The 17,736-nt window shown below is 51.3% G+C and overlaps 1 protein-coding gene across 3 annotated transcripts in view; it reads left to right on the top strand.

Moving 5' to 3' along the window:
* The window catches only part of JPH2 (junctophilin 2), a 64,027-nt gene that overhangs the window by 19,818 nt on the left and 26,473 nt on the right, over nucleotides 1–17,736 (top strand). For all 3 annotated transcript variants that reach the window (XM_047744333.1, XM_047744335.1, XM_047744336.1), the window contains exon 2: nucleotides 1,597–2,392. In XM_047744333.1, coding sequence (XP_047600289.1) covers nucleotides 1,597–2,392 — 796 coding nt within the window. The remainder of the gene's footprint in view (nucleotides 1–1,596; nucleotides 2,393–17,736) is intronic.

Here is a 17,736-nt window from a genome sequence, read left to right as displayed (position 1 = left end):
ACCTGGCTTTCAGCGGAATACTTACATAGACTCTTTCCCAGGAGCTCATGTGCTCACGCTAATGGACACACAAGGCCTCTACTGGGGATATCTCCTTGTACACACCACTATCCTACACACACCCATGGTCTCACACAGTCTCAGCTTCCCTAATGCCCACAACCTCATACACTCAGCCCCAAGTGCTTCATATTACTCTGTGCTTTAACACTGAGACAGCCTTGCACACCCAGGACCTTCCACACACCCACAATGTTGCCTCTAGGAACCTGGGCACTTACCCCACTGTGTACACACTGCATTGCACACTCTGATCTCATATAGTCAAAAGATACTGACATGCATGTCCTTAAAGTCTTCTATACATATGACCTTGCACAGATACACACTTTCTCATGCTTTCCAACAGAGTCCCATGCTCTCCAGCATTCACACTACTCTGCGAATTCACTGTCTTCTCCTTTCATGAGCTTGAACATGCACGTCACCTTGCACAATAGGATCACCATGCACATGCATTTAACCTCACATACCAACAGATGTGTCTGCTCACACAACCCCATCCTCTTTGAATTTCTAATGGTTTTGCACCCTCACTCAACTTTGCCTTTCCTTATACACTCAAGACCTCAAATACTCTCATGACCTTGTTACATCCAATTATGTCACACTTATGTGATCTCAGTCACCCTCTGTGCACACACAGCCTTGCACACTCATGATTCAGCATGTTCCACTGCTTTGCACACTCCCACAGAGGCAAATATTGCCACTACCCCACAAACTGCCTTGCCCACTCACTCTTTTGCATGTTCAGTCTCTCTTGTGTGTTTCAAAATCTGTGTGCTCATTCCAATTCACACTCGCTGAACCTCAGCTGCTTGGACAACTTCACACTTTGAAACTGACTCACCCGTGCTGTGAATTGTGTTATGACTGATGATTCACAGACCTGTACCCCTGAAGCAAATAATACATGATGTGTTAATAAAAAAAATAATAAAACTGACTCACCCTATTTCGCATACCTGTGACCTTGCTGTGTTTCTACCGACAGAAATATTCCCTCCATTGTGCAAACTGCTTCTGGCCACCCACTCGTGTCCTCAAACACCTGTTTAACGGCATGCACTCTGGGATCTCAGCTGCTCACACAGCTTCACACACTGATGTGACCTCACTCTGTCCCATGCAGCGTGACCCTGTCGTGGGGCCACCGTGGGAAATAGTCACACCATCGCGCAAACTCCTGGCCGTCCACTTGTGTCCTCACACCCTCGTTTAACTGCATGCACGCCACGGTCTGGCCCGCTCACACCTCTTCACACACCGCCGTGACTCACACAGCCTCCCTCTGCCTCGACCCCTGTGCCCCTGTGCGTTGCCACCACCCGGGGTATCCACAGCCCCGCGTGATGGCCTTCCGGCTTGCGCACCTACGTCCTCACACGCTCCGCGACGCCCCGGCCATCCCCACCCGCGCCTCGCCAGCCCTCCCCGCTCTGAGCTCCTTGCCCCGGCCCCGCCGCTCCGCTGCAGCCCCGCGCCCACCGGGCCCGCGAGCCGCCCACTGACGCGCCCTCTCCTCGCCCGCAGGGACCTACCAGGGCCAGTTCACCAACGGCATGCGCCACGGCTACGGCGTGCGCCAGAGCGTGCCCTACGGGATGGCCGTGGTGGTGCGCTCGCCGCTGCGCACGTCGCTCTCGTCCCTGCGCAGCGAGCACAGCAACGGCACGGTGGCCCCGGACTCGCCCTCCTCGCCGGCCCCCGACGGCCCCACGCCGCCCCCGGCCGCCATCCCGCGCGGCGGCTTCGCGCTCAGCCTGCTGGCCAACGCCGAGGCGGCGCGGGCGCCCAAGGGCGGCGGCTTCTTCCAGCGGGGCGCGCTGCTGGGCCGCCTGAGGCGCGCCGAGTCGCGCACGTCGCTGGGCAGCCAGCGCAGCCGCGTCAGCTTCCTCAAGAGCGACCTCAGCTCGGGCGCCAGCGACGCCGCGTCCACCGCCAGCCTGGGCGAGGGCGCCGAGGGCGCGGAAGGCGCCGACGAGGCCGCGCCCTTCGAGGCCGACATCGACGCCACCACCACCGAGACCTACATGGGCGAGTGGAAGAACGACAAGCGCTCGGGCTTCGGCGTGAGCGAGCGCTCCAGCGGCCTCCGCTACGAGGGCGAGTGGCTGGACAACCTGCGCCACGGCTACGGCTGCACCACGCTGCCCGACGGCCACCGCGAGGAGGGCAAGTACCGCCACAACGTGCTGGTCAAGGGCACCAAGCGCCGCGTGCTGCCGCTCAAGAGCAACAAGGTCCGCCAGAAGGTGGAGCACAGCGTGGAGGGCGCCCAGCGCGCCGCCGCCATCGCGCGCCAGAAGGCCGAGATCGCCGCCTCCAGGTAGGCCCCGGGCTGGGCGCAGGCGGGGTGGGCCTTGCTGGGGAAGGGGTTCCGGGCCGGGCGACCCGGGAGGCCCAAGCTCCAAGCCTCTTCTGCTTCTTTGACCATCAGGGGTACCTCGTGACTTTTAGAGAGTCAACTGGAGGCTCTTCTATTCCCGCTGTCGGTCCGTCCGTCGATCCATCCATCCACTCGCCCAACTATCCATCCATCCATCCACTTAACCTCTCCTTCCCACCCATTCACCCAACCGTCCACTCACTTACCCCTTCCATTCATCCAGGCTAACAGGCTCCTGAACAACCATTTCTTCATCCCACCTACCCACTCCACTTTCTGTTTACCCATTCAGCCGCCAGACACCCATCCAGGCACCCAGTCATCTGTTCCTTCACCCAGCCCCTCCTTCACCTAACTTCTCCACTAACCTCCTGAATAACCCCTCCATAAGGACAACGACCCCTCACTCAGCCTCTCTGACATCTCTCTGGACAGCTACCCATGCACCCAGCCACATCCTCGTCCACCCCCATCCACTCATCCACCGTTCCCCCCTTCCACCCACCCAGCCTTCCAGTTACCCAGCTATCCACCCAACCACCTGGACACCCGTCCAGACAACCATTCAGCCACCTACCCATCCCCTTGTTCACTGACCACCCACATTCATTCTACTTCTTCCATCCACCCCGTCATCCATCTTAACATCCGTTCATGCATTCATTCGCCTAACCACCTCCATTCGCCCAGTCTCCTCCATTTAAACCCAGTCACTCCCATCACCCAACCATGCTTCCATCAACCGAAACAACATCCACTCTCACCCACCTACCCTCTCTTGCAGGCACCCATCTATCATCCAGCCAGCCAGCCATCTCTAGAGCCCAACCATAACTTCCGTTCAACAGTCCATCTCTCTTCCACTCACTCAGCTACAGTCACTCAACTACCTACTAGCCCTGAGTCCACTTACCTTCCTAACCATTCAGCACCCACGCTTTCATCCATATTCAGACCCCTCCATGTCTTCTCAGTGTACTTCAGAAAAAGTCTTGGGCACCTGGGTGGCTCAGTTGGTTAAGCAATTGCCTTCAGCTCATGTCATGATCCTGGAGTCCCAGGATCGAATCCTGCATCGGGCTCCCTGCTCAGCAGGGAGTCTGTTTCTCCCTCTGACCCTCTCCCCTCTCATGTTCTCTCTCTCTCAAGTAAATAAATAAAATCTTAAAAAAAAAAGAAAAAGTCTTAATATTGTCTGCAAAATGTATAGTTCTTGCTGTGTATGTGGCACTGTTTGAGTAGTTTACAAATATTGAGTCATTTAATCTCCTTATGGTACCTTATAAGTTCTGGTTTTATTTCCATTTTACACATGGGTTAAATGAGGCTTAGAGAGATACAGTGACTTGTCCCAAATCACCCAGGTAGTGAATGGCCCTTCCTAATCTGGTTCCTACACTCCTATTCAGCCTCTTTTTCTACCACTCTTGCCCTGGACCTGGATTTTATTCTCTGAGCTAGTCATGCTGGACTTGCATCATCCCTCTTTAGTTCCTTCTGCCAGAGAGTTTTGTTCCTGCTGGTTCCCCGCCTGGACTGCTCTTCCTCCCCCTTATTGCCCATTTAATTCCTACTCCTCCTCAGAGCTCAGGTCCAGCCTGACTTCCTCGGGGAGCTGATGGAGCCCAGCCCCCTGTTAGAGGCTGACCTCACTCGACTGCATGGACGTTTTCTTTTCTTTTCTTTTCTTTTTTTTTTAATATTTTATTTATTTATTTGACACAGAGAGAGAGATCACAAGTAGGCAGAGAGAGCTGAGCAGGCTCCCTGCTGAGCAGAGAGCCCGGCGCAGGGCTCGATCCAGGACTCTGGGATCATGACCTGAGCTGAAGGCAGAGGCTTTAACCCACTGAGCCACCCAGGCGCACCTACTGCAAGGATGTTTTCTTACAATGTCTCACATTTGCAACTTTATGTTCCTTATGTGATTTGTTTTTAACCTGCCATTTATAAAGGGCTCTCTATGTGCCACTGTCCTGAGGCCTTTACATAAATGAACTCACTTAATCTTTACAACATCTCAAAAAAGGTAGGTACTGTTACTCTTCCCCTCCTGCAGATGTGGAGTGAGCTGCAGGGAGGGTGGCGGGTGTGGTGGGACAGTGGTGAAAAGCACTCGTATGTCCTGGTGCCCATAGCAATCCTGCTGGAGGCTCTAAGTGGCCTGGGCTGGAGGCTGTGGCACTGTGGTCTTCCGAATAGAACAGACATAGGACCAAGTCTTGGTTCTGTCGTTGTTAGCTCAGAGACCTGGGCGCATGAGTTTGCCTGTCGGAGCTTCAGTTTGCCCAACCGTGGCGCCACCGTTTCTTAGTTATACGTTCTTGGCCAAATCAGTTTTCGTCTTCAACCTCAATTATGTAATCTATAAAAATAGGGTTAGTCTGGGGGTTAAGAAAGGCAGCGCAGGTCCCGTGGTTTACAGTCCTGTCGTGGGGTGAGTTTATGGGGCAACATTTGTGGGGAAGGGAAGGAAGCTGGGCTGGACAGAGGGAGATGCTGGGCTATAGTGCATTCTCCACAAAGGCCTCTGTGAACCACAAGGGGTGTGCCGCAGTGGAAATGACCTTCAGAGTTATCCCTAGTTGAGGAGAGGGTGCTGGGTCTTTACACCCTCTGCCGTGGCTGCAGCTACCCTCCAGAAAGGGGAGTGACCTGGGGCTGGAGGGTTCTCTTCAGCCAAGCCCCACCCCTGGGCAGGGCTGACAGCCGGTGCCCCTCTGAGTGGCTAGGGGAGGAGGAGAGGAGAAATAAGTCCTCCCATTTGAAGAGGAAACTGGGGGACACATCACGGTACCCATCACAGTGCTGGACACCTAGCAAAGTAAGTATTACCTAGTCATCGTCGTCGTTCAGTGAATTCATTATACAGATGTGGAAACTGAGGCCCGGAGAAGGAATGTAATATGTCCTGAGACCACCTGGTAAGCCAGCGGGAGAACCAATGCTCCAGGTCCTAAATTTCTGATTCTGAAGCTTGAACCAGCACATCTTGCTATCTCTGAACTTGGTACACTTTAAATTGCTGTGAATGTGTGTGCAGATAGTATCATTAAGCTGGAAAGAAGGTATTTTAAAATTTTAAGAAAATTACCCCTACTCTCAGCCCAGTTCCCCGTAGCATTAAGTTCTTACATTGCCATAAGACATTGGTCACAGCCAATACTGGTACATTGCTGTTAATTTAACTCCAGACTTCGTCTGAGTTGCACTAGTTTTCCCTCTACTGCACATTTCCTGTTCCAGATTCCCTCTGGTATCCACATTGCACGCAGTGATCCTGTCTCTTTAGTCTTCTCTGCTCTGGGTCAGTTTTTCAGCCTTCCCTTGTTTTTCGTGACCTTGAGTTTTGAGAATTACTGGCTGGGCATTTTTGTAGAACATCCCTCAGTTTGTCTGACGTTACACTGAGGTTATAGGCTTGGGGGAAGAAGACCACAGGAGGCAAGATGCCCTTAACATATCGTATCAGGGACACGTGGTCTCAACGTGACTCCTCACGGATGACGTTAACCTTGAACACCTGGTGTCTGCCATGTGTCTATGCTGTAAAGTTACCATTTCCTCCTTTCCATACTCTGTTTTTTGGAATCCAGACACTAAAGTTCAGTCCACACTTGAGAGGGAGAAAGGTCTGGAATTAAGCTCTAAAGGGGTGAGTATCAACATTCATTAGCTGTAATTCTTCTGGAAGGAAGATTTGTCCCTTTTTCCAAAGGGAACATTTTTCATTATTAGGCCAAGTGACATATCATTGTGACAGGCGTAAGCCTGGACTGTCCTGGGCCACCCTGGGACAGGGCAGAGCTTACAAGAGGTAAGAGCTTAGGCTCTTGATTCAGAAGATGGGGAGTTCGCGTTCTTGCTCCCCTCCTGAAAAGCTGTGTGATCAAGGGGCCTCACCACTCTGAGCCCTGGATCTTCTTTCCTCCTAGGGTTGTTTTGAGGTGTAGGTGAGCTAATGCCTCTAAAATGCCTGGCACAGAGCAGCCAGCAGCAAAAGCAGTCATCGGCATCATCTAACCTGTTCGATTTCAAAGGTGAGGACATAGAGGCTTGGAAAGAAGGAGGGATTTCCCCAGGTTCTCACCTGCTGGAGGCAAAATCTTGCCCCCTTCTACCCCCTTTCTTTCCCTGACCTCCTTGTCCTTGCCACCAAGGCCTGTGCCTTTGAACATGACGATGTTAAGCTCAGTTGGAGAAGGCTGCCAGGCCCATAGCTGGGAACTGCATCTCTGGAGTGAGAAGGTATTGTCCAGCTTCCCCCATGAGCTCTGCTGGGAGGGGGGCACAGGGGGGATTTGGATTCCTTGTATGTCTAGGGAACATGTCCTGTATGCCTACAGGGCCCTTACCCTGTGGGGGGGCAGCTCCCTGGCTTGGTTTAACGCTCAGACTGAATTTCCAATTAAGGGAATCTTTGGGTTAGGAGGAAAAGCAGGATTGTCTTTCCTGCAGAAGTTTTGGTGAGTAATTGAGCTGCAGAGGAGCAGGGGGCCTTCCTAGCAGCCACCAGCCTCCCTGGCTCTCAGGCAGACCTGGGGTTCCTCTTGGTGTGGCCTCAAGCTCTTGGTCCTGGGCTTCTATGGAACTTGCCGGCTCAGAGTCTAGGATCAGGAGAGCTTTCCCAGGGATAAGAGAGAAAACTTGAGGCGTCATGTCCCTCTAAAATGGACTGTAGACTGGAAAAGATTCTAGACCTGCAATGTCCAATATGGCAGCCACTCAGGAGCTGCTGAGCTCTGGAAATGGGGCTGATCTGAACTGAGATGTGCTGTTAAGTGTGAAACACACACGGGATTTCGGAGACTTAGCAAGAAAAAAGAGTAAAGGAACCCACGAATTTTACAATGATTTTTTTAATATTGATTACATGTTGAAATGACTATGTTTCAGGGGTATTGAGCTGGATAAAATGTATCATTACATAATTGCTAAATTAATAATATCAATAACATAATTATTAAATTCATCTGTGCCTTTTAATTTTTCTGAATGTGGCCATTAGAAAACTTTAAAATGACACATGTGGCTCACATTGTGTCTCTCTGGACCCATCCAGGGCTCTAGGACATAGTCTGACTCCTTCCCCAAGCAGATGGGAAGATGGAAGTACAGAAAGGGTCAAAGACACACCCATAGCCACGTACGTGGTCAATGGGGAGCTGGTCTTATGATTTTGTGGCTGAAAACTCTTTTTGTGATGCCTTTTAAGGTCATGGATCCTGGTGGAGGGAAAGCTGGGTGTTCGGGGAGTGCCTGAATGTTTCTGGCTGTCATGCCAACACTGTGATGATAAATGGCTCCCTTCCGTAAGGAGCACAGGGAGTGGTTAAGAGCACTGCTTTGGCCTTGCCTCCTACTTGCGGTACTTACCTTATCTCCAGACTTCGGTTCTCTCATCTCTGAAAGGAAAATAATGATATGACAAGAGTTAAATCCGAAAAAGGTTACCACTGGAAGGTGATTTCTCAGGTGGGCAGGAACGAGAGCTTGGGCTGTGGTGTTGGGTGGACCCAGGTTTAAATCTGGGCTCAGCTTCCTGTAAGCTGTGTGACCCTAGGCGACTTACTTTACCTCTCTGAGCCTTACATGCCTCTTCAGTCAAATGAGAATTAAATTAATTCCTTCTTCAAAATGGTGTTGAAGAGAGTTAAAAAAAAAAACAAAAAACCTAGCTCATATAAAGGGCCTCTGTGTTGCTGGTATGCAAGGCAGGATAAGATATTACTCTGAATCCTTTATCTGTACAGATCTAAGAGTCCACCCTGAGAATGAAATTGCCCCGAGGGAAGACCTGACTTCTCTACAGTCCTTCCAACTGTGTTTTCCAAACTCGCCTCTTCTGTGTGCCACCTCCCAGTTCCTGCTGCATCCCTTACTCCCTCCACTGACTTTGTTTATCTCTATCTTTAAATCAACTTACTTAAAAGTACTTATGTACATTTATCGAAAAGGGAGACTTTCGGGCGCCTGGGTGGCTCAGTGGGTTAAGCTGCTGCCTTCGGCTCAGGTCATGATCTCAGGGTCCTGGGATCGAGTCCCGCATCGGGCTCTCTGCTCGGCAGGGAGCCTGCTTCCCTCTCTCTCTCTCTCTCTCTGCCTGCCTCTCCGTCTACTTGTGATCTCTCTCTGTCAAATAAATAAATAAAATCTTTAAAAAAAAAAAAAAAGAAAAGGGAGACTTTCTAATCACTGTTGAAAGTGGGAAACCAGTATCAGGTTCTGAAACAGAAGTCACACTGTTAATACCAAAGGTGCTAAACCCAGAGTCTGCTCTCTTTTAGTTAAAAAGACATTGGCAAGAGATTGCCAGGTTCGGAAGACCCGTATCCACCTGGCCGAGGTAACAGGAAAAGATGGGTCTGGTGCTGTTTGAGGCTGGGGTTTGCACTGCCAACACTCATTTCCAGCACCACTGGCGTATCCAGACCCCCCAGATGGGGGAGGGCCTGGCCTTGGACTAGGCGTCAGTGGGGGTCTTGGCAATTGCCTGTGTTTCAGCCTGTTCATTTGATTCTCATTTGACAGATATCCATAATCGTCCTTATTTCTGGGAACCAGGCATGATTCCAAGTTCCTTACATGTAGTAACTTAGTTCATCCTCAGAATGACCCTATGAGGAAGGTACAATTATTACCACTTGACAGATGAGGAAACCAAGGTTAAGTATCTCAAATAATTCAGCTGAGTAACAGCATAGTTGGGAGACCTGGTTCTCAAATGCTCTTAACCATTATCTGACCTTTGGCAGGTTTTCTGTCACAAACTGATTAGCATGTGCTCTGTGCCAGGCTCCGACTGGGGCACGGGGCACCAGCGCATCGGTCGCTGTGGGGTCAGCAGCCTCCGGGGACTCATAGCTTAGCGGCAAGAGGGACAGGGCTTCATCACAGCCCACGGTGGGTTGGAGGGAGGCCCCAGGAAAGAACAAGGAACCGCCCCCGGGGGGTCTGGGAGAGCTCCCTGCAGTGGTGGGTGACGCTGGTTGAGGGTTTGCCAGATGGGCAAGAGGGAGAGAAAGGTCGTTCCAGGTAGAGGCACGGTGGTAGGAACGTGTGTGGTGTATTTTGGGAGTAGTGAGTCATGGGGAGCTGGAGCAGGCGGCGAGGAGACTAGAGATAAGGCTGGGAAGGCCACGGAGAGCCAGAGTAGGGTGGGCTATGAACGCCAGCTTGAGCATCAGCCGTACTGTGTGCAGACACTGTTCTAGGTGCCTGGCTGCGTTCACTCAGCTCGTTCTCCTGGTGGCACAGAGACTGCTTTAACATGCTCCACGCCACACTGCTGGCCCATGCTAGGCTGAGAGTCTGGCCCCAGGGTGCGTGATCTTAGCCATTACATCTGCTGCCTCACGTACTCTGAGCTTCTGTCCCTCCCTCCCTCTCTCTCTCATTTCTTTTCTTTTTTTCTCCTTTTCTCTTTTACCATTGTTCAGGGAAACATACTGGTTAAATTCAATGACATTCAGAACAATAAGAGATAAGCAATCAAACCCCTCTCCTACTCCATTCTCAGCCACCTCTCTGGTGTAACCACTGTTAAGAGCTCACTCACAGCCCTCTTCCGCTTATCCTTTCTGCGGTGTTGTTTTTCTTTGCTTTTGCAACTAGGATTACCTGCATAATGTTCTTTAGCTTACTCTTTCGACTTCATATGTTTTGAGATTTTTTTTTTTATCTTATGCCATGTATCTGCCCTGTTCTTCTTAACAGCTGCATACTATTCCACAGTTTGGAAGTATCCTGATTTATTTAACCAGATCTATCTTGATGGAGATGATAACCATCTCTTGCCTTCATGATTACAAAGAGGCTGCAGTGAACATCCTTGGACACATACTCTTGCTCCCAGAGGAGTATGCTTGTGAAAGGAGTGACGCAGTCAGCCATCTTACTCCATCACCGACATCCGACCAGCCTTGGAATGCATTGGAAATACGATGCCAGTCCATCTGGGTCTTTGCAAGGGACTGATTCTTGGCATTTACTGTCAAGAGGTAACTTGGTGGTCTCTCTCCCCAAGTACTCAAGTGCTCAAGGGTGGGCTACCTGTGTTTTAGTCCTGGATTTGAATGAATTAATGCAAACAAGTAGCAATCCAAACCACCCCTGTCCAGTGTCCCCCCATCATATATGTTCAATAGATATTTAAGAATAATTGTTGCAAGGGGCACCAGATTCCTAGCCTACTGCCTGTCCTTGCTCGTACAGATCCACATCTATGGGTTAAATTCCTGGAAGTGGAATTGCCAAGTCATAAAGAATGTGTTTTCATGATTACCAGAACCCAGCTAACTTCCTAAGGGGTTGCACCGAATTTATACCCTCCCCTCACCACCACCAGTGCTCAGGAGGACAGCTTTCCTCACACCCTCACCAACACCATGTATTATCAGTCTTTTGCCTCTTTGCCAAATTATTTGAAGACAGTCGGGTGTTCCATAAACCCAGTGACCACTGTGAACTACCCATGCTCATAGAGGGAAAAGCTTGTCCTTGGCTTGCCTCCTGGTTCTTCCCGGATGTGGGGTTCCATTGAGGGGGATTCAACTCCCCAGAGATGGCCTTGAAATGTTGGAGAGGCCCCTGACACTCGACTTCTGCCCTCCATCACTTCCCTCCTTGGAGAATGGCCAGTGGACAAAATCTCTTTGCTCCCAGAGACTGAAGACCGGGGTAAATGGAATGTCCTGAGTTGTCAGAGTGGGACTCCTGTGACATACATGAGGCAGCTGTGATTCCAAGGCTGGCCTCTGAGCTGAGTGGTCTGGGGAGAGAGAAGACCTTGCCTGGACCCCGGCAGCAAGATGTTCAAACTATGGGGCAGTGTACTTGCGGTAGCCAGGCCTTCTGAGCTTGGAGAGTGGGAATCCTGAGAAAAGACCCAACGAGCTCCTGTCATTCCTCAGAAGAAACTGGTCAGAGCTGGAAGGCACCTCAGGGAGGACACAGCCCAATGTGTTCATTTCACAGATGGGGAAACTGAGACCTGGAAAGGGATGGCCACCCGCCAGGATCTTGCAGAGAGAGGGGCCGAGCAGAGAGAGAGAGAGAGAGGCATGGCTGGAGGGCTCTGGTGAACCCTCAGTTGACTGCTGGATCACATTTAGTAAATCAGCTAGGAAGAGCGTAGGGCTCTAGAAGATGGAAAGGAATGTTTTTCTCTCCCCGACCCTTAGCCCTATGAACTGGGCTTACATTTCCTCTCCAGAACCTTTCCAGCTTGATTTTTTTTTTAAAGCCCCAATAGCAGACTCAGAGAATAGATAGGCCAATAGCCTGCACATTTGGGAGAAAAATGGCGCTTTCTATCAATGCAAGTGTTTCCCTGCATCCCAGTGGCAAGGCCGACTTGGCCCCTGACCCTGGCACTTGAGCTGAGCTCCAGCAGCACAAGGGAGTCAGAGGTCTGTGCCAGAAGGGCCAGGACACAGGGTGTTGGAATAACAGTAACAGAATAGTGAGTGGTCAAGGGCTCAGCTCCGGGGTAAGCTGGCTGTGTTCTAGTCCCAGACGCTGGCTGGCCGTGCAGGCAAGTGACTTCTCCTGAAACTTTCCGCATCTCCCTTTCTGTGTCTCTACAATGGGATTGTGGGAGCACCTGTGTTGTGGGGCATACGAGAGGATGGTGCTTAGGACAGTGCCCGTTCTCACCACCGCACGCCAGGCTCTGTGCTGATACCCTTTATGTGCATCATCTCATTTAGTCCTCATGAGGGAGGGATTGTTTATATGTAATAAATAACCCATTTCGTAGGCGAGGAAACTAACGAGCTCAGAGGCCCAACACCAGGCTTTGAATTCTCAGATCCAGACTGGGCCCCCTTAACCACAGTTGGAAGAGGATGTCCTTGAACATTTCAAGTCATTATCCTGCCAGTCTGATATTCTGTGCCGGGACCTTGGTGCCTGGCCATTCCTTTTGCACGGCAGAGCGGTTGAGACCATAGGCTGGGGAGATGGAGAAATTGAGGCTCAATTCCCACATTGTTACTTGGCTGCGTGTCCTTGGTCTTCCGAGCCTCACGTTCCTCATATCTGTAGAGTGGGGACAGTGTCAGCCTTGCCTCGCGGGTTATGGTGAGGATTCCATGAGGTGATGTGCACAGAGGGCTTGCGTGGTCTTGGCGCTCAGCAGGTGCTTGGTGCATAGAGGCCGTGGCCTGTTCTATCACCGGAAACTCAGGCGAGTGGAACATGGAGAGGCCATCAGGCTCTTCCTCCAAGCTCCTCTTTCCCAAGTGCAAGCCACTTTGCTCCCCTGGGTTTCCAAAGCCCAATTCAACTTCCAGTTGACTTCCTAAGTCCACACCAGTGAGTCCTGCCATTGGGAGAGGAGATAAAAATAAAGCCCAGTCTTCCAATCCTTCAAGTAAACACCCAGCTCTCTAAAAATAGCGCCTTTGCAACTTGGCGGGGCTGGTTCTCACAGCCAGGCAGGCACAGGCCAAGCCTGCACATCACCCACCTTGCCACCGAGCCTCTGGTCCTGTCCCCGGACCCTTCCCTCTGTCTCCATGGCCACCGGCTGAGTGCTGGCCACCAGCCCCTCTTGCTGCACCACTGAAAGGGCCCCTCAGCAGCTCTTCACTCCTCTTGCCCTGTACTCTCCTCTGCACCACAGCTTGAGTGAGCTTTTATAAATGTAAGCCGGAGCATGCTGCTTTGGTAAGCAGAACTTTCCTGGGGCTCTTAGTTTGGGTTCCCCTGAAAGCAGAGCCTGAGGCAAGGATTTGGGTGCAGAGAGCTGAGGTGGGAGGTAATGTAGGAAGGAGAAGGTGAGGGGGCGGTGAGTGGGTAGAGTAGAAACAGGGAAGAAGGAAGAGCCAGTCTAAGTGCATGTTATAGAGGCATCACTGTAGGCTGCAGGGAGTGGTTTGGGCTGGGACCTCAGTACAGAACCCCCACCAAGATTGTGCACCTGGGGGACAGAGGGTGGGTGGACCAAACCCTGTCTCTTCCCCCCACTCTAGCCCCTCCCTTCACCAAAGACATCCCCTGGGGACATAAATCTTCCTCCACTCCCTGGTGTGCTTGCACTTGGGGGCGTGGGGCCTCCTGGGCCTCCTGCATCATCAGAGCGGACTCTGGGCAGAAAGCAGAAAACTGTGCTGGTGTGAGACACCAGCAGTGCCTGGGGATGTTTTCACATGTGGAACTTGCTTCCACAGCAGTGGGTGAGATCACGAGAAGATTGAGGAGACGTGACATGGGGTCAGGTATATCTGCTTATAAGAAGTTTCAGATTTCTGACTTTGGCCCCTAATCTGGCTCCAACTTACCCCACCAGCCCCATCTCACACTGCCCTCCCCATGACTCCTCTTCAGCCACAGCTCCCCCAAAGGGCCGTTCTCTTTTCTGCCTTCGTACATCCTGTTCCATTTGCCTGCAATGGTCTTCCCTTAATCTTTAGCTTGCTAACACCTTGTCGTCATCAGGCCTCACTCAGTGCAGACGTTTCTTCCTCAGAGCTCCCTTCTCGTTCTGGTTCCCTGTGTTAGGTGCCCCTACCCCAACTGCTACCCACCCTCTGCCATTGTCCGAACTCGTCCCGTCTTCCCTAGGTTGTATACTCCTTAGGGTATGGAGGTATGCCTGCCATGGTCACTGACAGATACCAGCTCCTGGCATGGCGCCCAGCACGGGGTGAGGCTCAGGACATTAACATTAGGTCCCAAGCATGTCACGATAGGAAGCGCCCTCCATTTGACTCATGTAAGCCTTCCTATACATTCAGCCGATATTTACTGAGCACCTTCTGTGGGCCAGGTAGCGTTCTAGGCTCTTGGGGGGAAGAAAAGCTAAAGATTCCGGCTTTCGTGGAGTTGAAATTCTAGTTGAGGAGGCAAACACCACAGCTGACAGAGTAAGTACATGAGGGAGGATGTTGGTGGGGGCGAGCTGCCTTTTCACCCACGTGGTCAGGGTTGGCCTCGCTGAGAAGTTGACACCAAGGAATGAAAGGATCAGCAGTGGGGTGTCTGTGAGCCGAGCGAGGTGAAGGCTTCAGCGTGGGAGCAGCAGGGAGGCAGCGGGAGAGGACAGTAGAAGAGGCCAGACCGAGTGTGGTGCTGGGGCAGGGACAGATCACTCTGTCAACATGGGAGCCACTGGTCACATGTGGCAATTTAAATTTAAATTAGATGAAAGTAAGTAAAGGGAAAGTTCCATTCTTCAGTTGCACAGGCACATGTCCAGTGCCCGATAGCTGCCGCCTCGGACGGCGCAGAGGGAGCCCGTGTCCCCCATGACGGCCCTATTGCACAGTGCCGGGGAGGGCCCTGCAGGTCATGGTAGGGCAGCAGCCTCACCCAGACATAACTGGGCACACATCCTGGGGTCCTTTCCTCACCTCCCAAAGTGGGTATGATTAAAGCAAGCAAGGCTGTTTGGTCCAGCCCCAGCCAGTATCAGAGTGCCTTTCCCGTCATCTTTGCCAGGCGGCCCTGCCGTCACGGCCTCTGCATCTCTGGGCATAGGAGACACCCCTCCTGGGAAGGTCCAGGCCAACTTTGACATTTGGGTTTGCTAAAACCAGAAGAATGTTTGCTCTCTGTGGCTTCTGAGCACCGATCCCAGTTAGACCAGTTAGCTGCAGGACTGGACCAGTTAGAATGGCGTTCAGCTGCTGGTGACACAACCTGCCTCTAGCGTCTTAACCATTGGGCGGACCTCACAAGAGATCAGGGAGGCAGGGCCAGGGGTTGCAGCAGCCCCAGGATGCCCACAAGGACCCATCTCCAGGTGTCTTTCCCTTCTGCTCTCCTGAGATCATGGCCTCTGTCGTTCTCCAAGACAGCCATTGCACCCCTAGCTTCACCTCTGCATCCCAGAGTCGAGGCCACAAAGCAACAGCTTCCCTTCATGGGGGAGTGAATCCCACCCCAGGGATTTACATTTTATTCTCCAGAGTGGCTCTCATGGAGCCACTTCCCTGCGTGCAAGGAGTCTGGGAAGATGAATATTTTTAGCCAGACATGTTTTCCTATACATGGGAGTGGGGAAGGTGGAGGAAATGGATATTTGGTGAGCACCTGGCAATGTCTGCTCTGTAAAAACTATAAAAACCTTCTTAACCACCCCAGGGTTCCTCTCCGATCTAAGCTGATGCAGGCCCTTCCCCCGGCCTCTGCCTTCGAGGGTCTGCTCTGCTTTTCCATCAGCTGGGATCGCCAAGGAGTTTCCACAGTCCCAGCAGTCATGCCAGGGAGCCTCTCTTGATGTCTCGAGAAGGGGTGTGGAGTGGCACCCCAGATGTGAAGGAGGGGTGCAGTGGAATCCATCTCCAGATCCACCTTTGGCCAAGCCACATCGCTTGTAGGAGCTAATCACATTACTGCCGAGCGCTGTTCCCGTCAGCCCTGGCTCGGGCAGCCGTATCTGGAAAGGGGTGTTATCCGAGATCACGGAAGCCCACTACCTATACCGTACCCCACAGGGCTTGCCAGAAGCCTGGCTGAGGGTTGGGCGGGGAGCCCTGAGCTCTGATCCACCTGGTAGAGAGTCAGAAATGCCACAGATCGGGCCCTCCACGAGGGGATTTGTCAGGGTAAACCTGAGGCAGGCTCCATGCCGGCGCAGTTCTTCCCTGACCACCCCAACTGGGGTGGATGTAGAGATAGTCTTCATGCAGCAGAAAAGCCATCCTGGAACCAGAATTATTTTTTCCTTTATTTTTAAAAATAGGCTACATGTTCCTGTGGTTCAGAACGCCACTGTTATAAAACTGTGGAGTCCGCCTCCCCTCCCTGTCCTCCGTTGAGGACACCTCCACACCCCATGGGCAACCGTTGTTTGCGGTTTCTTCCCTTTCCTTCCAGTTAACGCTGTGCGTACATGAAGGTGCATTCCATGAAATTGACCATGTCCGACCTACAAAATGGCAATTTCATGCAGTTCCACTTAACACGAGCAAATGCATACTTGAATTTCCTATTTTCTCTTGCTTACACAAAAGGTAACATATAACACATACTATTCTGAACTTTGATTTCTTCTCTGCTGTGTCTGTATTGGAGATCTTTCCATATCTTCCCCAGTAAAGACCTTTGTCAGTTGTTTTTTTTTTTTTTTTTTAAACACCTGCATCTTATTCCATTATATAGCTGGGTCATAATTTGTTGAATCCGGACCTTCTTGCCTGAACATGATCATTAGGGTCGTTTCCAGAATTTTGCTTTGTTAAATAAAGCTGGACACTCATCATTTCATCTGCGGGATATTATATCTCTAGGATAAGATCCCCGAAGGGCAATGACTCCATCAGAGTCTGTGTGTAGTCGTCGTCCCATTTTATCCTCCCATCCACGTGAAACGAGGGTGAGAGGGCTCTGCCACTGACATGCTGAATGACCCTGCCGGTCCCTGCCTCTGTGGGTCTCTGTTTCCTGGCACACTGAGCTCTCCTTTACTTGTCCTTGGGAAAAACAGCCAACCCAGAGCCGTCTCCTTGCATGGCTTTTCTCATGCCCCAGCCACGTGCAGCTGCCACGTTCAGCTATTGTTGCCACAACTCCTTTGGGAGACGATTTCAACCCCAGCCAAGGCCACGGTGGCCCGACGAGATCAGCATGGAAGAGCCGGCAGAGGGACCACCACGGTCAAAGGCTCAGAGATGAGACAGCATGTGGTGAGGCAGGGTTTCCCGGATGCCAGTCGCTGATGTACCTTCGTAAGCCACGCTGTATCCATGTACCCTCTGGCTTTTTATTTCTTTACTATTTAAAAAATATTTTTAATTTTTTAAACCTACATTTATTTTTTTAAAGGAACTTTTTACATCATTACCATAAATAGAAATCCAGCATTAGATAAAAAGTTAGGGGGGAAAAAAGGCACATACACATACAAGAAAAAGAAAAACATCATTAAACCATCCTTCAGATTGTTGCTCGTGAAAAACTCAGATCAAGTCTGCTTGCTGCTGTGCTCTCTCTGCTAAACAGTGGAACATAAGAGACTCATTAAAGATCTACAAATAAGCACCAAAGGAGACTTTCTCATTGATGAAATCAGGGTGGTTGAATTTTAATTTTGAAAGACCAGTGTTGGTGCGCCTGGGTGACTCAGTCGGTTAAGCGTCTGGTTGTGATGGGATCGAGGCCCACATCGGCCTTCTGCTCAGTGGGAAGTCTGCTACTCTCTCTCCTTCTGCCTCTCTGCCAACTTGTGCGCACGCTCTCTCTCTCTCTCTCTCTCTCGCTGTCAAATGAATAAATAAAATCTTAAAAAGAAAAAAAAAGTAACAGTGTTACCTAATGAATGTCCTGGTGTCACCTGT

The sequence above is a fragment of the Lutra lutra genome, chromosome 9, assembly GCF_902655055.1.
Source record: "Lutra lutra chromosome 9, mLutLut1.2, whole genome shotgun sequence".
In the NCBI taxonomy this organism is placed as follows: Eukaryota; Metazoa; Chordata; class Mammalia; order Carnivora; family Mustelidae; genus Lutra; species Lutra lutra.
Note: the sequence above shows the minus strand (reverse complement) of the source record. Positions and strands in the feature narration are given on the sequence as shown.